The sequence below is a fragment of the Eulemur rufifrons genome, chromosome 16 (assembly GCF_041146395.1).
Source record: "Eulemur rufifrons isolate Redbay chromosome 16, OSU_ERuf_1, whole genome shotgun sequence".
In the NCBI taxonomy this organism is placed as follows: Eukaryota; Metazoa; Chordata; class Mammalia; order Primates; family Lemuridae; genus Eulemur; species Eulemur rufifrons.
In genome coordinates, this window is record NC_090998.1 from 41,817,321 (window position 1) to 41,842,107 (window position 24,787).

At 42.6% G+C, this 24,787-nt stretch overlaps 1 protein-coding gene across 13 annotated transcripts; it reads left to right on the forward strand.

Annotated features, from left to right (window-relative positions):
* The first annotated feature begins 345 nt into the window (after positions 1–345).
* PCBP2 (poly(rC) binding protein 2) lies at positions 346–23,900 on the forward strand. 13 transcript variants are annotated; one of them, XM_069491752.1, is made up of 15 exons: positions 347–520; positions 2,826–2,968; positions 3,931–3,954; positions 4,046–4,078; positions 4,465–4,581; positions 7,124–7,255; positions 8,072–8,199; positions 9,419–9,506; positions 11,696–11,788; positions 12,898–12,939; positions 14,185–14,257; positions 14,795–14,833; positions 15,765–15,820; positions 16,500–16,669; positions 23,141–23,899. In XM_069491752.1, exons 2-15 carry the CDS (start codon positions 2,900–2,902, stop codon positions 23,175–23,177), a joined length of 1,101 nt encoding a protein of 366 aa, XP_069347853.1. In that variant the 5' UTR covers positions 347–520; positions 2,826–2,899; the 3' UTR covers positions 23,178–23,899. The 13 variants fall into 13 exon arrangements, with proteins under 13 accessions (XP_069347859.1, XP_069347861.1, XP_069347858.1 ...); XM_069491753.1 differs by having other exon boundaries at positions 15,768–15,820; XM_069491754.1 differs by having other exon boundaries at positions 348–520; positions 8,072–8,200; positions 9,432–9,506; positions 23,141–23,897.
* Positions 23,901–24,787: the final 887 nt, after the last annotated feature.

Sequence of the window (24,787 nt, forward strand, 5' to 3'; positions counted from 1 at the left end):
GTCCGCTAGGGGCCACTGGTTTACTCCCCACCCCCACACTGTCTCTCTATCACACGGTTCGTCGTTTGCTAGCAGCCATTGTCTCTCTGGTGCTGACTGTGTCCAAGGAGCCGCTCTAGGCTGATGGGAGGCCGTCCGCATTGCGTGGGGAAGGCTTGGACAACGCAGTCGCCTCGCCGGCCCCCGGGGCGGTTAGCGCTTCCGGGGTCGAAGGGTGCGCGGGGTTGAAAGCGGGCCGCTCCGCCCCGTCCCCCTCCCAGACCAGCAGAGGCAGCAGCCGGAGCAGCCGCAGCCTGCGCCCTCTCCCGCCCGCCCGCCCGCCCGCCCTCCGCCGCCCTCCACCCGCCCCGGGGTCTCTTTCCCCCTTCCTCCTCCTCCTCCTCCACCCCCCCCTTCCTCCTCCGCCCGCCCGCGGGGCCCCCCTCGCCTTCCCGCCCGCCCCTATTGTTCCGCCCCCGGCCTCCCGCCCTTCCCATTCCCGCCCGCTCCCCTTTTCCCCTCAGTCGCCTCGCGCCTGCAGGTAAGCTTAAAAATTTCTTCTCTGCCCCTGGCTATAGCTACTATTTCCACTCTTGCCATCTTTCTTAGCGAGCTCCGGTCCTAGTCACGAGCCCCGGCCTCGCGTAGTCCCTCTGAGCGCCTGCTACCTTACTCTGCCTGGCCGGCCATTCACGCGAGGCCCTGGCTCCGGCGCGGCCTAGTAGGCCTCGCGCAAGGCCTAGCCCCCTCCCCCCGCCTTTTCCCGGTGGCGGCTGCGCAGGAGTCAAGGAGGGCGCGCGCGCGGTAGGGGGGGCGGCGGTGGATTTGTTGGTTGAGGGGGGTGGGGAGAGGCGATGGCCGGCTTGCCGGCCGGGCTGGTGAGCGCGGCTCCCCGCGGGGGTCAGGCGCTGGCGCAGCCACACGAGGAGGCGCTACTAGTCCGGCCCCTCCCCCTGCATCGCAGCGCCCCCCCCCGACCGAACCGTTTATTTTTTTTTCTTCTCTTTTCCAATGGGGGGGGGGGCTCTTTTTTTTCTCAAGTGGAAAATGCCTGGATGACCGAGGGGAGGGGGGCTCCGGAGTGAAAGAAAGGGTAGACAGGCTCCCAGTTACCGAGTTATTCAGGACGTTCTTTCGGGGTAACGAATTTTGAAATTACAAAATGCCTTCCGCTGTAAACCCAGACCGAGCTATTTATAGAGGGATGTTGGACTGCAGGATTAACAGCTGGATTGCTGGAATGGGGTACACTCATATTGACCTAGTCAGGAGAGAAATAAGAGATTTTTTTGGATTACTTAGATTGTTTGAAGTTTGAAGTGCATTTTTGCGCTTTACCTCAAGAAAAGGCTTCAAATAGGTTTTAAATTTTCTTGCCTTTTTGAACTTGAATTGTGGCATTTGTAAAGAGCTGCTTGTTATTTCTGAGCAGGGATAAAGAATTAAACTTCCAGATACTTCACCATATCTTACTAAAAAAAAAAAGTCACTCTTACAGACTTAATGCTCTCCTTCCACCGAGCACTGTTTTTCCATAAGTGAAAAGTGTTGAATTCTGGGATTTTGCCAGCAATTAATTGTATTCTGAAAATAGGGAAATGATGTGCTTTGGGGATGCACTTACATAATCTCTTATAATCACTTAAATTCCTGAGGTAGCCAGAGGACAGTTTGCTATATACAGAATGGTGTGGCAGCCACTTAAACATTTAAAACATTTAGTATATGGGCTTGTGTTGGAGCAGAGTTAAAATGGTGATTGGTTTTGTGAAGAGGGAAAACTAGCTGTAGGAGGAGAGATGGATATTAAAATGTCATTAGGTAAATTAATGGAACCTTTTTAAAGCTAGCAGGATTGGGTGCTGTGGAGGTATTGAAGGCAAAGGCATATCCAAAAACAAATTCTCTTCCTCTAAGTAACTAGTTATTCCAAAGCAAAAATGTTAGGTACATTGTTTCATAGCATGAGTGGGGGGGAAAGGGCCATCCTGGTAGCAAAGGCACCTTACTGCTGTTGCTAAAAACAGTTACAGAATAAAATTTTAGCAATACCAGTTTTGATTGTTTTCTTTGGAAGGAAATTTACTTGAGTAAAAATCAAATGGTGTTAAAGGTTCATACACAGAAGCAAGGAAAATTTCTCAAGTCTGAGTAATTATCAAGTTGGGTTGAGAGGAGGAATAGGAGAAAAAGACTCAACTGTACTTAATGTATTGAGTCATTTCCCAAAGGGGAATATTGAACCCCAGCCTGCATGGAAGGTATCTCCGATAACGCCTTTTGCAGTGAGGTTGATCTAAATCTTTTTAAAATTCTTTGCTGTCATCTATCAATATTTGAAATCTGTAATGTGATATTGATTTCTTTAACTAGAAATTGCTACCACTAAGAAAATTTACATGTGCTATCTCTAGCTTTCAACTTGTACTGCTACCCAACAGGGAAGCAGAAGGTCATTTGCCCTCGCTGTAGTTGGTTAGGTTTGAGGTTTGCCCTCATGATTTCCAGGTGTTACTGAATCCTTTTGAAGCTTATTCTGCTGAAGGACAACTGGTGCACGTTCAGCAGTTCCGTTAGAATCATTGCCAATTGAAGGAACCGTCCTCATCCTGAGAGTCAGCGGAAACCCTATCATTAATGAGAGCAAACTGGAAAGTCGCCTTCTATACTCTAACAGAACCTGAGCTGTAAATGTTATGCAGTTGTGCTGGGTGTGTATACAAGCTGATAGGGTGTCATTTAAGGAAAAGTGTCAACTACAAAATACTGATAATGGTGAAAATAACTTTGGGAAATAATTCATCTGTTCTTTTTCTCCTCTGATTTTGGCCATGTCTGCATTTCAGTTTTTGGCATTCACCCCCACCAGTGACCAAAGACTTGACCACTCAAAGTCCAGCTCCCCAGAACAGTGCTCGACATGGACACCGGTGTGATTGAAGGTGGATTAAATGTCACTCTCACCATCCGGCTACTTATGCATGGAAAGGTATGCACCAGCTTGTGAAATTGGGTCATAGTAACTGTTAGGGGGAGGGGCCAGGGAGAGCAGACATGCATCTTGGAGCTCATCAGATTAGCACTGTGGGGCATCTGGCTTTAGCACTCTTCTGTAATGGAGTAGATGTGAATGTAGTGGGAAAATGGACAGTCTTTATACTAGGCAGCACCACTGAGCGGGAAAGCCTTCACTAATGGCTAGAGCCAAAGGCTATCTCATACCTGAATGGTAAGATTTTTCTTATGGTGGTTGCTGTAGCTTGTGATGTGTAGATTTCTTCTGCCCAAACAATTTTAGGAAACTATAAAGGAGGAAGATACATTTGATATTTTTAAAGATAATTTATATTAAATGCAGAGACAGGCCCGGCGCCGTGGCTCACGCCTGTAATCCTAGCACTCTGGGAGGCCGAGGCGGGAGGATTGCTGAAGGTCAGGAGTTCGAGACCAGCCTGAGCAAGAACGAGACCCCCCTCTCTACTAAAAAAAAAAAAAAAAATAGAAATGATCTGGACAGCTAAAAATGTATAGAAAAAATTAGCCTGGCATGGTGGCACATGCCTGTAGTCCCAGCTACTCGGGAGGCTGAGGCAGAAGGATCGCCTGAGCCCAGGAGTTTGAGGTTGTTGTGAGCTAGGCTGACGCCACAGCACTCTAGCCCAGGCAACAGAGCGAGACTGTGTCTCAAAAAAAAAAAAAAAAAACCCCACAGAGAGAAAATTTAAATTACGCCTGCATTATTATTCCTTCATAATTCTTTGATGGCTTCACTCAAATTTGAGCAAGGAAAAGAATAAGTCCTCTTCCCTCGATAAATCTTAAAAATCTTTCTGTTCTTTCTGGGAGTAGTAATTAGCATAGATAGCAGTTGGTTAGCTGGACAGTTAAAATTCTTTTTCACAATAATGCTTCCGAGTTTCCTCTTATTGACACTAGTTTTCCCTATTGCAGGAAGTTGGCAGTATCATTGGAAAGGTAAGACAATTTCACTTCAATTCTAATTACCATTTAGCCATTCTGGGTCGAAATAGCAGTTGGAGCTCATGCTTGACTTTTCCTCTTACAGAAAGGAGAATCAGTTAAGAAGATGCGCGAGGAGGTAAGTTATGGAGACTTTGGGACTGTTAATTTGGGAAGTGAAAAACCTTTAAAACAAGTAAATTCTGCTTGAGAGGTTAGACAAAGGTCTCAATAGGGGAAGCTGGTATTTTTCTGGCTTGGTTATTTATTTATAATGACATAATATTCCAGGAAATGTAGTTCTGACATGTCTCAGAATTCATTCAAGACTTAAAGGGAGCTGCTATAGGCTGTGTTAGAGGAGAGACATGGAGCAGTGTTTGAAATGATGCTGACTTTGCCTTGTATCTGGATTGTGTATATGGGCAGCTTCTTGGCATGTCTTATTTAGGAGGGGTGTGTATCCTGTACATGCTCAGATATTTTTTGTCTATTTAACCTTTCTTGGCTCTGTTTCTCATCCAGAGTGGTGCACGTATCAACATCTCAGAAGGGAATTGTCCTGAGAGAATTATCACTTTGGCTGGACCCACAAATGCCATCTTCAAAGCCTTTGCTATGATCATTGACAAACTGGAAGAGGTTTGTTGTTCCCTTTCCCCCTCCCTCACTCTTATGTTTAAGTGCATCCTGATAGCTTGTTGATTTTCTAAGGGCTTTTTTTTGATACAGTCTCGCTTCATTGCCTGGCTAGAGTGCAGTGGCATCATCATAGCTCACTGCAACCTCAAATTCCTGGGCTGAAGCGATCCTTCTGCCTCAGCCTTCCAAGTAGCTGCATGCCACCATGCCTGGCTAATTTTTCTGGTTTTTTTGTATGGGAATTCATTCTCTTTCTCAGGCTAGTCTTTTTTTTTTTTTTTTTTTTGAGACAGAGTCTCACTCTGTTGCCCTGGCTAGAGTGAGTGCCGTGGCGTCAGCCTCGCTCACAGCAACCTCAAACTCCTGGGCTCAAGGGATCCTCCTACCTCAGCCTCCTGGGTAGCTGGGACTACAGGCATGCGCCACCATGCCCGGCTAATTTTTTCTATATATTTTTAGTTGTCCAGATACTTTCTTTCTATTTTTAGTAGAGACGGGGTCTCGCTCTTGCTCAGGCTGGTCTCGAACTCCTGACCTCGAGCGATCCTCCCGCCTTGGCCTCCCAGAGTGCTGGGATTACAGGCGTGAGCCACCGCGCCTGGCCATCTCAGGCTAGTCTTGAACTCCTCCTGGGCTCAAGCAGTCCTCCTGCTTTGGCCTCCGAAAGTACTGAATTATAGGTGTGAAGCCACCATGCCCCGTCCTAAGGGTTTTTTAAATTTAGGTGCAGACTGGATCATAAAAATCTGTAAATGGGTCTTTTCCTTCCTGCAGCATGCCCCCAAATTTGGCCATGTGTAATTAAAAAATGAGTGATTTGAATCATTGAAACAAATACTTTGACGATTGCCAGGGACACAGTGTACATAATTTTTGTGAAAAACATCTTTTTAAATTTTTTGACCAACAGTTTTGAAGGTATGCCATTGCTTTGGTAAACTTGGTTTATCAAACTACTGCACTTTGCCTAACTCAAAGTTGGGTGAATTAAATGTGCTTTTGTTTAGGGGCCCTGCTAATATGTTTCGTAAATACAGATAATGTTCCAACCCTGGATGCTGTTTAGGAAAAAAAAAATCAATCTGATAACATTGTGTCAAAAGTTAGACTTGGAATCCTAACAACAGCTGAGGACAGAAGGATTGGAGGCCCTTGCCGGAAGATCATTTGAGGCCCAGGAGTTCAAGACCAGCCTGGGCAACATAAGGAGACCGCTATCTCTTTTTTTTTTTTTTTTTTTAAAAAAAAAAAAAAAAAGGAAAAAGTTACGCTTGGTAGAAACCTAGGTTATCAGAAACAAAATAGCCATACGAAGAGATTTTTGCCAGAAGGAAGTTTTTCCCCCACCAACCTTCAGAGGCTGAACAACCATTGTACTAAGTTTTCTGTTCAGCCCCTCCCCCTTCTGAAGTAATGCAGCTAGTTGTGCAATTGATACCACAGGCAGGGGAGTGCTGCTTGGTTGGTACTTAATAGTGCCTGAAATCTTATCCTTGGCAAGATCAGAAATGTTATCTTTTGACCTGAAGGACCTTATTAGTCCAGAATTTGTGGCTTAAAAAACATCTTAGAAAAGTACTATTTATTTTTTAACCAAGTAAGAAACATGTCCTTGACTTTAGGGGGCTTATACTTAAGCAGTTTCTGGGGCTAGCTACTACATAGTGATTAGGGAGAGAAGTGATATTTAAACCGCTTAATCTTCAGAAAGCTAAACTTAACTAGGTTAAAACCATGACTTTTGGACACAGCATTTTGTTATGGGAAAGATTATGGGGTTTTGAGCCAATACAGTCTTTTCATTTCAAATTAACAGCTTTTTTGATGTGATTGGAGCATGTTCTCTGAGCTTCAGTTTCTTTCTGTTTTTTTTTTTTTTTGGAGGCGTGGTGGTGGGGGGGAGACACCGTCTAGCTTTGTTGCCCAGGCTGGAGTGCAGTGGCGTGATCTTGGCTCACTGTAACCTTGAATTCCTGGGCTCAAGGGTTCCTCCTGCCTCAGCCTTCCAAATAGGTGGGATTACAGGCATGGGCCACCACACCCATCCTAGTTTTGTTATTTATACAGTGGTACTATTGCCAAAAAATTAAAGCAATGATAAAGAGAATTGTATTTAATCTCTCTAGTTTCTAACTTTGTAGTCTTCTTAGTTTACGAACAGGGCGGAATTGGTGGTTTAAATTGGGTTGCCTTGTATTTTCTTTCTCTAAATGTTTGATTGATTTTTGACATTAGTATTTTTTTTTTTTTTTTACCATTGACCAGCCAACTATAATTTGCCAAACAATCACTTTTCTGTTTACCAAGTCCACTCCACGGGGTGATGGAAAAAATCATGGTCATCTAATTCTGAGGAATTTTATAGTTTTTATCTTTAATCAGAATAGTTTTGGGGGGTTGTGGTATTGTGATGCTTTGTCAATGGTGGGTTATGACCTAACTTGTCCTCATAAGCTTGAGGGCAGACGGTTCTTCTGTGCCAGTTAAGGGTTTCCAGGGATCTTAAACTTCTCTTTCTAGTGTTCTAATTTTCTTTTTGTAGGACATCAGCAGCTCTATGACTAATAGCACAGCTGCCAGTAGACCCCCGGTCACTCTGAGGCTGGTGGTCCCTGCTAGTCAGTGTGGCTCTCTCATTGGAAAAGGTGGTTGCAAGATCAAGGAAATACGAGAGGTTGGTGACTTTCATGCTTTTAGAAATGTTAACTATTTGTTCCAAATGTTAGCTATCTCTTTAGCTAGGAAAAGTTAGCACTTGATGAGACGATTACAGTCCGATTGTACTGGAAATAAAAGATTTTTAAAATATGATTTATAGATTTTAATCAGAATATGAGGATGTTAACCAGAATTTCCAATTATTGCATGTGGTCAGTTTCCTTTTTTTTTTTTTGGTTCTTTTTGCAAATTTGCATAATTTGTCAACTTTTCCATGAGGCTACGTAATTCTTTTTCATACCTCAAGAGATTACATTTTGATATAGTAGCAAATATTTTCCTTGACCAAACTTATAAACAGCAAGGGGAAAATGGGAAGTATATAGTTGTAATTCTCCCTTTTTATTACGGAAGTTACATCAAATTATGGAAGCTTTAATTGTATCTGGAGGTTAGTGAATTTGGTGTTGGAATGAAACTTCAGTGGTTCCTGGTTGGCATTTTTGGGAGCCTGTTGTATGTGCCATGTGAGCAGAGATCATGATTTTGTAATTGATGTAGTGGAAGCACTTGGAATGGTACCTGGCACGTAGAATGAATAGGGTTGATAAAAATATTTGTTCAACAAAAGAATGAGAAGTGAGTGGTATTTGTGGGGTTTTGATTGGCTTACAACCTAGAATAAGGGAAGAGTGGGAAAGGAGACTGAGAGGGTTGAGATAGGAAATGGGATGAATATCCATTGAGCTTTAGACTCTAAAATTGCTACTGGGAGGAATTAGAAGAGCATGAGCTGTTTTTTTCTGATTTTGAATTTCTTTCTATCCCAAAGAGTACAGGGGCTCAGGTCCAGGTGGCAGGGGATATGCTCCCCAACTCAACTGAGCGGGCCATCACTATTGCTGGCATTCCGCAATCCATCATTGAGTGTGTCAAACAGATCTGCGTGGTCATGTTGGAGGTAAGCCCTCAGGCTCATGCTGAAAATGGGGGAAGGGCAATTCTGGGGACAGAGGGACTGATCTATATTTAGTAAGACTAGAATTAGATGAAGCTGTTACAAGCCTCCAATGGGGGTAGGGAAGGAGGTTTCCTGAGTTCATATTTTCCTTCTCCTAGCTTTGACTTTTCTTATGGTCTGTGAACAAAAATAGAAACTGCTAAGCAGCAGTGATCTTTTTGGTTCACAGCAGTTCTAGCAGAGTTGGTAGAGAAAGATGCACTACTTGGACAAAAACTGTATTTGGGTTCCTGAGAAGCTAAATTACTTTTTGAGTTACTGTATTTTGGTTACATGGAACTTTGACATGTTCTTTAATTTCTTGATTTGAAGCAGAATATTCAAGGTGATAGTTAAATAGAATAGAAAAATTTATCTATGGTTATGATTCTGAATGACTTGTGAGGTCCTGATAATTTACTATCATTCAATTAAAACAAAAAATGACAAAATTAAGTGTTCTTAGATTTGTGATACAGAGTTGGTCTAACTGGTGAGAAAAGAAAGTAGGATTTTGAAGTAGAGTTTAGAAAAACCTTGGTTGGGTCTTTGCACAATTTATAGGTATTGTCTATATTATCCTAGACAAAACATTTGAGTACTTTATTTCCAATTTTGGTTTTATTTTCTATTCAGGCCAAAATGTGAGATCCTAAAACTTACCAACTAAAATGTACATGTGTACACATAGCAGTTTTTCATCTTCATTAACTTGCTGCAGTGGTTGATACCTATAATCTCAGCACTTTGGGAGGCTGAGATGGGAGGATAGCTTGAGGCCAGGAGTTTGAGACCAGCCTGGGTAACACAGTGAGACCCCGTCTCTACAAAAAATGGTGGTTGAGCCACACTTATAGTCCCCGGGGAGGACGAGCCAGGGGATTGGAGGCTGTAATGAGCTGTGTTCATGCCACACTGTCCTCCAGTCTAGGTGACAGAGCTGAGACCCTGTCTCTCACCTACGAAAAAGAAAATAATGACTAAGACCATTATAGGGGCATCTACCTTGATGAAAGACAAATAACTGCAGATAATTTGAGATTAGATCTACCCAGAGACGATTTGATAGGTGAGGGGTTGGAAATAGTACAATTTTTTAATTTGACTGACCTGTGTGAGCTAAAGCCACACAGCTGAAGCAGCTTTGAAACCTTATCTCTCTTTGTTTTTTTCCCCTCTGACTCTCTCCCAGTCCCCCCCGAAGGGCGTGACCATCCCGTACCGGCCCAAGCCGTCCAGTTCTCCGGTCATCTTTGCAGGTGGTCAGGTAAGAAAATTCTTATTGGTGGGTTTAGAATGAACAAAGTTTATATTTGAAATGTCAACTTTGCCAGCAGCACACCAAGCCACTCTGCATGCTTGCTGAAACCTATACTCTGGCCATAGTTTGACCTGCTTTTAGTTTTATTTTTTGTACTGGAGAAAGCTATGAATGCCAAGCCCTTGTTTAATTTTTAGCAGGCAATGGAAGTTTTGTAGGCACTCTGAAGAGGTAATTTGTATGGTAATTTAAGATGGGTTGGGTTAGAAGAAAGTTAAATTGTCTTGGTGCCACTACTTCTCTCCTTACCCCCACCCCATCCATGGTTTTATGTGTGTGGGGGTGGTGATCTTTAGAGGTCTGAATAAAAGTAGCAAAGAGTTGGACCTCTGAAGGAGATTCTGGATGGTGGTCTCAAAATTGGGGGGTGGGATCCTGAACTTGAGTGTCCTACAAACTTCCCCTTCCCTCCACCTCACCTCCCCTATTCCTACCCCTTCATTCCCAAACTCCAGTGTGTTGTCCCCTAGGCTCTTAACCTCATAAACACTGGTTTGAACCCACATGGCATAACTGAAATCAGCTGGGGTAAGAGTTCAGGGTGCAAGAATAGAAGGGGGGAGCGTGTTGGGCTTTGGTGCTGTGACCTTTGGTGTTAGAGTAAAAATACCAAAGCACCCCCTTGGCCTGTCCTTGCTCCTTCCTCACGAACCTAAACTCTTGATCTTTGGCACATGGTTTATTCTGAGATTAGAATTTTATGACGAGCATTGATCAGCATCATGGTAGTCTTATGTTTTGTTGGTTAGTGTTTGAGGAGTAAGTAGGTAGGTCAGTTTTTAAATTACTGAAGTTGGCCCTTCGTGTCTGGGTTCCACATCCATGTATTCATCCAACCTCAGGTCGAAAATATGCAGAACAAATAAGGGTGGTTGTGTTTGTACTGGACGCGTACAGACTTTTTCCGTTGTCATTCCCTAAACAACATAGTAAAACAACTGTCTGTCTAGCACTTAGATTCTATTAGGTATTGTAAGGAACCCAGAGATTTAACGTATACAGGAGGGTGTGTTTAGGTTGTATACAAATATTACACCATTTTATGGAAAGGATTTGAGCAGCCATGGGTTTTGGTATCCATGGTGTAGGGGCAGGGGTCCTAGCACCAATCCCCCAAGGATACCTAGGGACAACTAGGGATGACTGTTGGAATAGTGACTTTGATTTTGGTAGCAAGTGTATTTATTCAACTAGTTCCATCTTATTTGTATTTGATCTGGGAGCCATTTAGAGGAGAAGCATAATCTTGGAGTACATCTCATTCATATTCTTTTGAATTGGCATAAAACTGAACTAGTTTTAGGAGACTTAGTTTGTCATGTAGTTTTGGAAGCTTACACAAGTTAATCATGTTACAGTGTTACCTTGAGATGGTTTAGTGCCTTGCGCATTAGCCTTGTACAAACTGGTTTGGGCAAAGGACTCTCAGTCAGTATGGATATAGTCAGGCAAGATAAGCAAAGTCCCAGAGTCATTGTAGCCAGGAGGGGTTGGCCTTAGGAGTTTCCCCTTCTCCCCAGGAACTGCTGGTTCCTGCTCTTCTGGATTCTTGCACTCCCATTTGGTATTATAAAGAGTCCCATGCTGGGTGGCAGTAATCCTCTCTACTTAACATTCCTCCTTCACTTCCTTTTTATCTCTTCCCTGTCCCTCCCCATTCATACCTCTTTGCTTCCCTGCCCTCCCTCCTTCTTTATTCAGTTGACCACCCTCTGAAAGCTTGGAGCTTCTTCCATGAGTGGCCCTGTCGTGGATCATTCCAGTGGGCCTTTTTAAATGGACTAGTTCATACAGTGTCCACAGATGGACCTGTGTCTTTTGTTCTTTGTGGCAAAGTGGGCTCTGTATGGGTTCAACTTAATCCTACACTGACCAGGAGCTGGCATCAGCTCTGTTGCCCCACCCCTTCACTCTTACTGAATATAGCCCAATTGTTCAGTGTGAAATCTGCCACTAGGTAACATTTTTTTTTTTTTTTTAATTCACTGATTGCAGCTCGTTTCAAATTGTGTTGTGAGCTCCTTTTTAAAGGAAAAAGGAAAAAATAAACAACCTTTTTTTTGTGTGAATTTCATGCTGGTGACAAGGTGCCGGATTGACAGCCCTGGAGACTGAAATCCTCTATTTATCCACAGGACAGGTACAGCACAGGCAGCGACAGTGCGAGCTTTCCCCACACCACCCCGTCCATGTGCCTCAACCCTGACCTGGAGGGACCACCTCTAGAGGTGAGAGGGGATGTTCAGTCTCCAAGGCTCACTCAATCCTTCCGCCTCAGCCGAGACTGCCAACACGCGGGGGGCCAGTGGCGCTGGTGATTTTTGTGCTGTGGACACCACCTGTCCACGGGGACCTGGACTGACCCCCCACCTCATTTCACACAGGCCGCGTAGCCCACCAGATGGTAACACCAACTCTTTTTTTTTTTCTTTTTTTTTTTCTTTTTTTTTAAATTTTTTTTGTTCAACCCCTCTTCCCCCCTCCCATTCCTCCCACCCCATTTTCACCTTCTTCCCACCCCTACCTGGGTGCACTTTTGGGGGTACTGGCCACTGTGATGTGAGGAGCTTCACATCCTGTTAACCAGCCACTCCTTCCTCCCCCTCCCTTCCTGTTCCCTTTTCCTTTCCGCTTTGTTCCCCACCCCATTGCCCTAACGACCCTCCCTTTTCACCCTCCCTTTTCGGGAGGTTATGGTATGGGGGGAGGAGGGCATAGTGGGAGCTGCGAGTGCCTTTTATGGAGGGGAGGAGGGAGAAGGTAGGACTGCAGAACACAGTGGTTTTTGTGTGTGTTCCTGTGGTCGGCTCCCTAGTGTTAGGGACCCAGCTAGCTTCCAGTGTACTTAAGGTCTGTAGGCAGATATAGAGAAAAATAAGATAGGGAAAGAGAAGTGTTTCAAAACATGCCATGTAGGTTTGTGCAGATACAAATCTTTCACATCACCATGTTGGTAGAAGGGTTGGGGTGGTGAGGGAAGAGACCATTATTTCTTCTAGGCTATCTTATGTACAGGGAGGAAGAGTGGGGCTTGGTCAGTCGAGGCATTGCTTAATCTCACTTCCCACATTTTCATTAAGATATGTATATTTTGCCTTTGATTGCAGGGAATTTGGCTACCTTTATAGGATCCCCTTAATAAACTCATCGTATTTAGGGTTCAAAGAAGGCCAATTTGGGTCTGACTGTGAGATTCCATCTACTGCCTCAATCCCTGGCCTCCCCCTTCTCTAGTTCAACTCTGGCTTCCTGGCTAGTTGAAATCTGTCTTTTTCCCCCCCACTGGGTGGCTGTCCGTGATTGGTTTTTAATAGGAACTGTTTTCCTCCTTTTGTAGGCCTATACCATTCAAGGACAGTATGCCATTCCACAGCCAGATGTAAGTTTTGTTTTCACTTCTTGTTTTGAAAAGTTCCCTTTCCCATCCAAAATTGTCTCCTTTCTCCCAAGTAGCCAGAAGTGAGTTGGGTCTTAAACATTTGGAATATTGTTTTCCTCACAAGGTGAACCCCATATTTCATGTCTTAAAAAATTGATAGTCAGAGAATATAGTGCTTTGTTTGCCTTTTGACATTTAAATTATGATTCAGATTATTAGCTTCAACTTTTCCCCGTGTTTCAGTTTACTCTGTCTGGAAGAGAAATGTTCCATGGTATATTGTCATGTTATCTCAGAGCACAGTTTAAATTGAAAGTGGGCTGTGCTTCCCTGCATGGAGTTCTCCTTTTCATGGGTGGGTGTGGTGGGGGTTGCGTTTGCCCTTGGGTACTCATTTATCTGGGGTGACCATTTTTAAAGTATTTGGTGGGAAGGAAGGGGCTTATTTGCATAGGGATGGATAGGAAGCTGAAAATTTGGACTTCAACTCAAGAAAACTTTCTTGCCAATAAAAGATCCAATTTTAAAATGCTGGTGTTTAGGCTTTGTTTAAGGGCATTTCTTTCTGCACTTTCCTTTATCCTTACTAACCTTTTCAGGTGCTGAGCATTAGATTTAGGAAGTTGAGTTTGGTTCTTGGTTAGTGGTAGGAACCAGGAGAGGGGAAATTAGACCTGAAGAAGGATTATTTTACAACAGCCAGGACGTTTTATATAGATGAAGAAAAATAGCTATAGAAGTCAGTGGTGATGGTGGGACTAAACCCAATTTGGTTTCTTCTTAACCTCTCTCCTCCTTGCAGTTTCCCTGCCCGCCCCCCCACCCCATCTCCTTCCCTCTTCCCAGTACTGATGAAATCCTGCATGGTGTGTTTTCCCTAGCACCACTGCACAGTTTGTTTACCTAGCCTGTCTGTGCTTGTCCCTGGGGCAACTGTTGCAATGGCTGCAAACACCTTCATTAAATAGCCCACAAAGGGATGGTTGTTGGGCAAGTGCTATTGCTTATCGTTCACACACCCAAAATGCATTCATTCTCTTATACTGACACTCCGTTTCTAATCCTTACTGTTCATAATCTGCCCATCCCCAGGATTGTGTGTAAGCCCCATCACTACCTTCCATTGTAGGTTGAGTAGTAAAGGCAATTTTGGGGATCAGGAGCTCTACATTTTCAAATTTGAATGTGCTTGAGCCCTGACTGTTAACTCTTCTAATGCCAACCTTTCCTGTTTCCTCCTTGCAGTTGACCAAGCTGCACCAGTTGGCAATGCAACAGTCTCATTTTCCCATGACGCATGGCAACACCGGATTCAGTGGTATGGATGCCTCAGTGTTTATTTTTGTAAGGTGTAGTGCAAGGCAGAGGCCAGTCCCAAGGTCTCTCAGCTTGACATCTGTTTAAAACAAACTTGGTTACCCAGCATCCTGCTGGTTTAAACTTGCCTGTCTACTATGGCTAAGCCCAAGGAGGTAATGTGTTTGTTAACGTGGTTTTCATTTGGGGTCAGTTATTCTAAAAGAAGAAAAAAGTCCCTGGAAGGTTTGGGGGTGAGGTCTGGGGATGCTTGTCAGGCAAAGGGTAGGCTGGTATTTCTTTGAACCATCCTGACTGCTGCCCCCTTAATCTGATCAGCATCCCCTTTCTCTCCACCAGCTATTCACAGGCTTGGGTAGAGACCATCCATTTGTGCCAAATTGTGTAGTGTTTTTTTGTTTTTGTTTTTGTTTTATTTTGTTTTTTTTTTGTTTTGTTTTTGTTTTTTTTTTTTTTTGGGCTTTTCTGTATAAGGAATAACTTGTCCGATAGGGTTAGGATGAGACCACCAAACTCATTTTCACTTGTATCTTAACAGGCATTGAATCCAGCTCTCCAGAGGTGAAAGGCTATTGGGGTAATGATTAAAAAAAAAAAATCTGTAGTATTCTACTGTTATATTAATAAACTGGTGGGAGTCTTGTTTCACTGCCCATGAACCATACCAGCAACATTCACATGGCAGAGAGGAGCTGAGAGAGCAAAGGGGTGGGCCTGGTGCCCCCATGGGTCCCTTGATGGATCTGGCCAACCCCCTTCTAAAAATGTTAAGACCAGCAGCCACAGCTGAGAGCAGGACTAGGCTTGAGGATTAGCAAGCTGGACTGGTTAAGTCCAGGTGTTGTTATAGATGGATATGGGTATTTGCTGATGAGGTTTTTTTTTTTCTTTTTCTTTGGAAAACAAAAGACAGAACAAATTATTGAGCCGAAGACAGGGCGTAAATCTGGAGAAATGAACTCCCCTCACCTGACTGCCATTTCATTCTATCTGACCTTCAAGTTTAGGAGGATAGGGGTGGAGGGTGTTAATCCGATACAGGTATATTTAAAGCAACTGCATGTGTGCCAAAAGTCCATGGTACTCATTAACAGGCATGATACTGGCACTGATGCCTAGTGAGCATCAGGTGAGATAAAATTGGAATACAACAGCAGGAAATCCTAAGCAGAAAAGGGGTAGAAGTACAGAGGGACTTGTTTAGATTTTGGTCCTGTTTGAGGATACCACACTCCCTTGCCCCTTGCTTTCATCCCCCTATATCCCTAAGAGGCTGGGCTTTGCAGGAAATGGCATGAAATCAGCTCTTCTGAGTGTACAGAAGAACCTTTCCAGCATTATTTCTGCACCCTTCTCCCTGTCTTTCCTCTTTGGAGGCTTCCAAGTTAGTGATGAATCCCAACAGCCAATGCTGGGTTTCCAGTTAATTTCTTTCTGTTAGTTTAATGTGCAGCAGTGGGGTTTTGAATGCTGTGCATTGAACTTTCTTGCTTTCTTCTGTCTTTTAGCAGGTTTGGATGCATCTGCTCAGACTACTTCTCATGAACTCACCATTCCAAACGATGTAAGTATGGTTAGTTGGGTTGCATGTGATGAAAATAAAAGAATTGGTTTTAAATAAATGGAAGTCTTGTAGGATCAGAAGGCTTAGCCTTAAAGCACAGGGTGCAGTGGTTCTTGATTGTTAAATCTTTGCCAAGATGATGGTCAGTAACCACACGTGGCTATTCAAACTGAGAATATTAAAAATAATAAATTTAGTTCCTCAGTCTCACTTGCCACAGTACAGGTATTCAATAACCACATATTGCTTTTTATCATATTGGACATGTAGACCCTAGACCAATATTTAACCTTTTCTCAAGGCAAAAGCATTAGAAATTGGCCAAAATTCTTGTCAGTATAGTATGGTAGTAATCATGGCAGGATGAGTTTAAGCATATTTGCTGCCAGAAACAACGTACCTTTACCTGTATCTCTATTCCTAGCCGTCTAACTAGGTTTTTTATCAGCTTGGCTGTGGTTTATTTTGTCTTTGGAATTAATATTCTGAGGACAGAAATAATGGAGAGCTAATGCTTGGACCTAGTAGTTAGCTAGCTCATAGTTGGTTCTGACCTACAGCAGTCAGATAGAAGAATGGGTCAAGACAAGTTGAAGAAACTAGAGGGATGGGATGGAATTCTTGTACCTAGTGATGCAACTCTAATTAATTTGGTGTGCCTTGTTTTTTCTCCCTTAAGTTGATTGGCTGCATAATCGGGCGTCAAGGCGCCAAAATCAATGAGATCCGTCAGATGTCTGGGGCGCAGATCAAAATTGCGAACCCAGTGGAAGGATCTACTGATAGGCAGGTTACCATCACTGGATCTGCTGCCAGCATTAGCCTGGCTCAATATCTAATCAATGTCAGGTAAGGTTGCACTACCTTTTGTTTTATTAATGCCCACATAGTAATGTGTGTGTTGGGAAAAGCTGCAGTATATTATTAAATATGAGATTACTTGGGGGATGGATAGAAATGGCCAAAGAAAGTCTAGCCCTGCTTTCCTCCATCTTTAGAAGAAAAAGAGATTGCAATAAGTTTTCATAGGAGATGCATAGATAGCTTGCATTTGACTTTTGATGGTTTGGGTAGTGGAAAGGAATGATACATGTCTCCAATAGTACTACAATCTTCTTGCTAGAGCACCCCTATGAATAGACAAAACCAAATATGCGTCTTTCTTGTTCTACATGTCATATAGACCACTATTTCTTACATTGATTTGGGGTTCAAAGCACCTTTAATAATTAAGAATAATGGAGTAATGTGATAGGGAAGTTTCTTGGAGGCAGCCATTGCCATTTATTCTGAAAATACCCATTTTTCTCAAATTGCAAAAGTGTTCCGTTGTTCAGAGCTTGTGGGAAAGGGGGAAATACAGTTATTGGAATGTTTCAGAAATGCCAAGTGCACTTTATATCTCACATCCATCCCAGTCTCATTTCTTAATGACTTCCTGAGGTTCTATGTCCGTTGTCCATATCTAGCTAATGTTACATTGTCAATTGTAGAACAGTGTTCAAAGTCAAATAGGCATCCTACAGAGCATTTATATTTCTTGCTTTCTCAGCTCATGGGCTTAAGTCACACCCTTAATTACTTACTAACATTTTAAACCAGCGTTAGTAGCCCATTTCCCAAGGGACTTAGTGCTATCCCTTTTATGGAGAGCATTGTCTACTTACATAGAAAAGACATTCTAGATCTTCTTTGTTGGTCAGCCACCAAACACATCAAATCTTTAATGTTCAGAATGAAACGGTAGTAAGCTTTTGCTCAGAGGCTGTTTGCAAAGATTTGTTTTCTTGTTTGTAATTGGGGTACTGGAGGAGGGGAGTTTTAAGTGGAGCAAGAATCATGTTCTTGAAAGCTGGAAATTGTTTTCTTCTGCTTTGGGTTGGCTTGCCCTGAATATCGTCAGAGTGTTTAATATAATACTGTCACTGTTTAAATGTGACCTGCTTGCCTGGCCCCTGCACTAGGTCACTGGCTATGCTGTAAGGAAGCAGAACTTCTCTGCTTAAAGTCATTGTTTTCAGGATCATTCTTACTGAATGTCTTAGCTGTTCATCCTATTTTTAAGAAACCATCCAAGACATGGATTGGGAAAACCTTTAAAGCTTCATTTAACACCAAAGGAAGGACTATGCACACCAAAGCTTACTCTTCACTTCCTCATCTTGGTACAGTTTGAATGCAGAAATCAAACTGGTTTTTTGGTTTGTTTTTTTAATACTAGGCAAAAAGGCTTTCTCTGCATTCATTAATGGATTCTAAGCATTTCTACTGTCTCTTAAGTTTTCGTGGTGGCAGTCTGCTCTTTTGTACAGTTAGTTGACTTCTGTATCCCCTTTCTTTATGACTTGCACCTGTCCCTGAACATAGGTAAGCAAAAATAGGGTCTTAAGAGGATTCTTCCTGCCCTCCAAGATTTAGCCTTCTGGGGTCGATTATTGAGACAAACTTCAGCAACCATCTGCAGTTCTTACGTAGGCACATAGAGGCTTTGGGAGATACAGATCTTTGCTGTTATTTGGAGCTTATTTTAGGAGTAGAAGCAGCATTATTTTTGCTTTTTAAATGTAAATATTTAGGCAGTACTTAAGTTTCTCTCTTCCAGTTCTGAAGACCCATGTGAAGTATGGTCAGTAAAAACAAAGCATTTTATATTACCTCCCACCAGAAAGGCTTCCCTAGTTCTTATCTACATATCCGTTCTCAGCATTTTTCATTGAAAATGTTGCATTCTTTGAAATTTGAAATTAGTGACCTACTTTGGGCTTGTGTCCCTTTCCATCCTAACAGTGATTCCTTTGCTGTAGAGATGTAAAAAATTAGCCAAGCGTGGTGATAGGCACCTGTAGTACAAGCTACTTAGGAGGCTGAAGCAGGTGGATCACTTGAGCCCAGGAGTTTGAGGTTGCAGTGGGCTCTGATGACACCATTGCACTCTAATCCAAGCAACAGAACGAGATGAGTCTCAAAACAAAACCAAAAAATAAAAAAAAAACAACTGCTGATTAACATTAAAAGCTTCAAAAGTAATTACTGGGTAATTAATTTTCTATTAGAATGGGAAATTGACATGGGATTGGAGGAAACATTTCTTCCTTGTTTAGAGATTGATGAATATTCTGATTTTCTACCTGAAATCGTTCCTTTGACTTCTGGGTTGGGTCAGTGTGTCAGATAAATGGAAATAGGTGCTGTATGATTTCTCAAGTCTGTCAGCTTTTTCTTCACCATAGCAGTTTTAAATAGCATGTGCAATGGAAAGGTGGCAAAGTATACATATTTAGAGGGTGGGACATGGGCTAAAAGAGAGACAGCTTGTCAGAAGTTGATATTAGTTCTTCTTAATTGGCAATCAGAGACACTGATATAACTGAAGCGGTTTTTGTCCTGTACTTTTTCCCTTTTGTGGTCTTCCCGTCCACCCACCCTTTTTTTTTGTTCCTTTTTTCCTCTGTTACAGTTTAGAAAACGCTAAACCCTCCTCCCAGGCAGCCTCCGTCACGATCCCTGATCACCTCAGCATCAACCTCTCTCAACCCTCCACCCCTTCTTCTTCTTCTTCCTCCTCCACCACCACCCCCTCGCTCGCCACAGCGGGGACCTCCGACGCACCCTCCAGCCTCCCCAACCCTCTTCCGACCGCCCCTTGTGTCTCCAGTCTGCTTGGCATGAAACCCATCCCTCTCCTGGCTCTAAATGTTGTGTCTGCTGCTAAGGGTACCGGGGCTTCAGCTGCCACCACCACCAACTCTGCTGTGCCATGTGTAACTAACAAACTGAAAGGCGAGAAACAGAGATTCTCACCCTACTGATTACATATCTTGAGGCGCTTCCTCAAGTGTTTTTGGTTCATTTTGTTTTCCTTTGTTAACATTGGTGAGAACCAAACTATTGTGAGCTTGTTAAAGTTTCCTTTTTACTACTTGGGATAACTGGGTGGGGGTGGGGGCTGGTTACTCTTGTTTAGGTTTAGGCCATTTCATCTGAGTGCCTGTTTCAAGAGTCTGACTTGTTGAATTCTTTATTTAGAGCCACAGTTCTTGCTCTTTTTTCTTGTTGTTACCTTTTTTTTTGTAGCTTTATTCTGCCTTGCAATATAATAATGTGTTAGGCTCTGTGTTAATGAATAAAAGCTTGTCCGTTAACCTTTTTTTAATTAATTATTTAATGGTTAAGCTATATCAGCAGGCTTTTTTGGCCAGATTTGTGTTTCTAGCTGTAATAAAGTTGCCACAGTAAGAACCTTAGTTCACCGTGTGCTGTGAAGGGTAAAGGGGTGGGAGCTTGTGACTTGTGGCTACTACTCAATTAGGAAGTCTGTGTAACTGACTTGGGCCTTTTTGTGTCCCAGGTTAATTTTATAATCGTTCGTCAATATTCCCAAAAAGAGATATGGGCCTGTGACAGTTTATATCCTGGGGGTCCTCCATAATTGGCAAAAAGCTTCATTAGTGAAGAGTCGTCTATCTGACTTATCAATCCCTTAGCCTGTCAACAGCAGCAGATAACCAGGGCGTCCATCTGGTGAATGGTTACTGTGAAGATCTCTTCCAGGGCATACATACAGAGAATGTATTTCTTTACCGCAAATTGGGGACAGGGGTGGGAGAGTGGGATAAATATAATAAAATTAGGCAGCTTCTGTCTGCATTGCTCAAAAGTAGCATTACCCGGGTTTTTTCTGTGACATTAGGTTGATCTTGAAGAACCAACCTGTGACATTGCCCAGAACTTGAAAGGATGCTATCCAGTGATCCTAACCAATTTTGATTAATCAACCAAGATTCTTTACCTTTTTTTAATATTCTCTGCCCTCTCTTCACCAACACTGTTATTGTGAGTAGGAAATTATATGCTTAGATTTGGAAGGAACCTAATGGATCAGTTAATCTGTAATTCATTGATTCTCTCATTTAACAGATAAAAAATAGAAACCCTAAAAAATTTTACATTCATAGATCTTATGAGTGACTAGCCAGGACTAACAACTTGTGCTTTACTTTTACTCAATTGTACTAATCTCCCTGAAGCCCTATTCATTTTCTTATCTCCAAATGGGCACGGGCCTTGTTCATAAAAGAGTATAAATGCTCTAAGTATAATGGCAGAAATCCTCTGATATTCTTCCAATTAACCAGAGTACACATTGCCACGGTGCTGAAAATCTAATGCTCTCCCTAGGACATTAGAGAACTCATGTAGAAATTTTTCTCTGATTATCTTTCCCCACATCCCATGGGAGATTCTTTTAAGAAAACAATTGTTCTTAAAAAAAACTGTTCATGAGTATTTCATTCTCTGATGTTATTGTGGCCCTTCAAAGCCAGATTGGGCCTATAAATTACTGTTATATGCCCCTAGGCTGCACAAAGTCTCCTTTGTTGTCCAGGTAGGAGCTTTCTTACTAGTTGGTCCTTTATCATGTGGTTCAACTCTCACTTGGTAAGCTCCTTCTGTAGTTAGAACTTAATCATGCTGATACCATCTGGTCCCAGGGACCTGGTTTTATTATGTCTTAATACCTTGATTGGAAGGCCTCTTAACCTAATCAGTATTCCCTAAGGAAGGAATCCAGATGTTTAAGGTGCTAACACTACCTTCAAAGGGGAAGGTACATGCTGTTGAGTTTTTTAAAAGGTTAATTAGAGCTCCCCCATGTGGTCCTTCTGTCCTAGAGTCTGTGACATACTGTTTCTGGTTGGGTTTTCCCTTCTCCTTACCTCACTCTCCATACCCCATCCCTGTAAATCCCCACTTAGTCTTGGTATAAGTTCTGGAAAATTCTTTTTGAACTCTTCTGTGGGGCCAGATTACAACCACTTCCTTGCATGAACTAAGTCTTAGTTCTAAACTGTATCCAGTGGTTCCTTTCTTACACTGATTTCCCACTGAACTCTTTCATTCAGGCCTATAGTTTATCTTTCCCTAGATCATCCTATGTTGAGGTTGGCAAGAATCCATCCCTTTTAAGAACTAACTATTGCCCTTCATGCTGGGGTGGAGAAACCATTTCTTTTCTTTCTTTCTTTTTTTTTTTTTTGAGGCAGTCTCCCTCTGTTGCCCAGGCTAGAGTGCCGTGGCATCAGCCTAGCTCACAGCAACCTCAAACTCCTGGGCTCAAGCAATCCTCCTGCCTCAGCCTCCCGAGTAGCTGGGACTACAGGCATGTGCCACCATGCCCGGCCAATTTTTTCTATATATTTTTAGCTGTCCAGATCATTTCTTTCTATTTTTAGTATAGACGGGGTCTCGCTCTTGCTCAGGCTGGTCTCGAATTCCTGACCTTGAGCGATCCTCCCGCCTCGGCCTCCCAGAGTGCAAGAAACCATTTCTGACTTAAAAGTAAATATGTTGCAGTTGAAGGACTCTTCAATTTTCTGGCCCTTGTTTTTCCCCCTTCTGACCAGCTTATGGTTTTGCATTGTTGTGAAAGGTCTGAGCCTTACACATTTGGTTCTATTCAAAATGGGAGTTAGGTTTTTCTGGCTACCTAGTATTAGTATTAGTGAAGCCTACTGAATGCCTAAATACCTTGCCCTCAAATGACCTATTTGAAGCAAAGGCATTACAGCCATGTTTGGATGAAGGATTTGGCTTGATGGGAAAACTAGATTTAGGAGCTTCTAGAGTACGCTAGGGAGTTGAAATTTTGTCTGCCACGTTTAAGTCCTGAAAATTAGGCCTTAAAAACAATAGAAATAATTCTTGACCCATATAGTTATTCAACATGATCTTTACATGTCTAACATTTCCAGCCTATAAAACTGTATTACCCTTAATAGTAATAGCATAAACATTGACAGAGAAACCTAAGGCTATTTTAGAGTAAGGGCTTTGGATTGTCTCAGCGTTAACCTTCTGAGGCTATTTTCAGATAAGTATTTTTTCCCTAAACTCTGGTATTCTATCAGCAGTTTGGGAAGAACTAAAATAAGCTCAGCAGTAAAGAAACATTGCTTCTGTGTATTGTGACCCTTTAGGAGGAGGCTTTTAGTGAGTGGCATATTTTCAGTAAGAGTTTAACATCTACTATATAGATGGAAATACTTTCCAAAGAACATAGTTTGACAGACAGCTGGTAACCAAGTTACTCAGTTACCCTAAGCTCTGAGGTAATTTGCCTCAGGAAGCTTGGATTTGTAGGGGTTAAAGGATCAGGTTTGTGGTACTGGTTAATTCAAGAAATCTTAAAATATCCCTGGATACTGAAGCACTGATTATGTACTCCTCACATTTCACAAACCAGGCTGAACAATTAGAGGTGAGGTACAGCTGGGCCCTGGAAATACTAACTTTGAGTTCTTGTTTGTTTCTGTGTTACAGGCTTTCCTCGGAGACGGGTGGCATGGGGAGCAGCTAGAACAATGCAGATTCATCCATTATCCCTTTCTGCTGTTCACCACCACCCATGATCCATCTGTGTAGTTTCTGAACAGTCAGCGATTCCAGGTTTTAAATAGTTTGTAAATTTTCAGTTTCTACACACTTTATCATCCACTCGTGATTTTTTAATTAAAGCGTTTTAATTCCTTTCTCTGTTCAGCTGTTAAATGCTGAGATCCATATTTAGTTTTATAAGCTTCTCCCTGTTTTGTTTTTTGTTTTTTTTTTTTTTTTGGCTCATGAATTTTCTGTTTGTCATGGAAATGTAAGAGTGGAATATTAATACATTTCAGTTTAGTTCTGTAATGTCAGGAATTTTTCAAAAAAATTAAAAGATGGACTGGAGCTTTTTCTTTGTGAATAGAAACTGGATGCCACAGTGATTCATGTGGGTTTTATTCCTCTTGTCTTGCTGTTATTTTTGTACCTTTTATCTCTTAAAGGACCTTGCTTGGGTTCTGAATAGAAGCCTTTATTCCAGTTAAGATGTTTTCTTCTGTTTTGCCACTTTCATCTTTTTTTGTGGCCCTTGATCCTGTTTTCCTTGACCCTATGCTTTGTTGGCCCTTGTAAAACTGCCCAAAAGGTTGGGGATTGGATTTATCTGAAGAGTAGGCAAGCACTTCCATTGGGGCTGAAGGGGAGGAACATGCATGGATACACATAGAAGCAGTTGGTCATGTATCTGACTGGGTTTTAGCTTCTTGGGAAGGTCTATTCCCTTGTTCAGGCTTCCATATTTTAAACTAAAAACTTTATTCTCTTATTTTAAATAAGTGTTCATTTATAGTTCTCTCCCTAATGACTGGGTAACAAGATCTGCTTCTGCCCTTGTACTGAAATCATTTAGAAAGATGTGCCTGCTAACATTTATGCCAGTAATTTTAGAAAGCTGGAGGTTGACATGATGATGTTCATTAAGTGAGAAAAGAGGTGTAAAGGGGGTAGTAACTTGTTCAGACACCTCAGATCGAGTCTGGAGCCCAAGGATTTCTCTTAACATATATGCTACCCCATTCATTCATCAAGAAAACCCTCAACAGCTGGGCCTGCATGGAGTGGTTATATTTCAAGGTTTTTCACAGGGTTTACAATATGACAGTCCCCACCCCAATCAGGCACCAGGATAAAAGTAGGAACTTACACAGCACCCCAGTTCTTCAGCCTGAGCCATCACATGCTATCAGTCTCCTAACCTCCCCACCCCCCCGGGGCCCTAAGCCAGGGCTTTGGCAGAGAAATGGAGGGACAAAAAAATGAGTTACATTGCCACCTGAGAAACCTCAGAGGGGAGGACCCAGCCTTAGTCTCCCTTCTCCCAAGTGCAAAATGTGTAAACAGAAAAGTGCAGTCTAAATGGTTCCCTCTCCTGCCCCCCAGCATTTGGGGTTAGAGTACAGAGACAAGCGTGGCTTTTCTATTGCCTAATTGCTTGCTGAACATAAGGGATGGGGCCAAGCAGGAAGGGGCCAGTTTCTCCTTATGCACAGCTCTAGGGCAGTATTTACCATTCATTTCCACAGCTGCCAGTGTCCCTAGAGTCTTATCAGGTGAATTGGTCAGGGGGATCAGTCTCCCTTGAGCCTG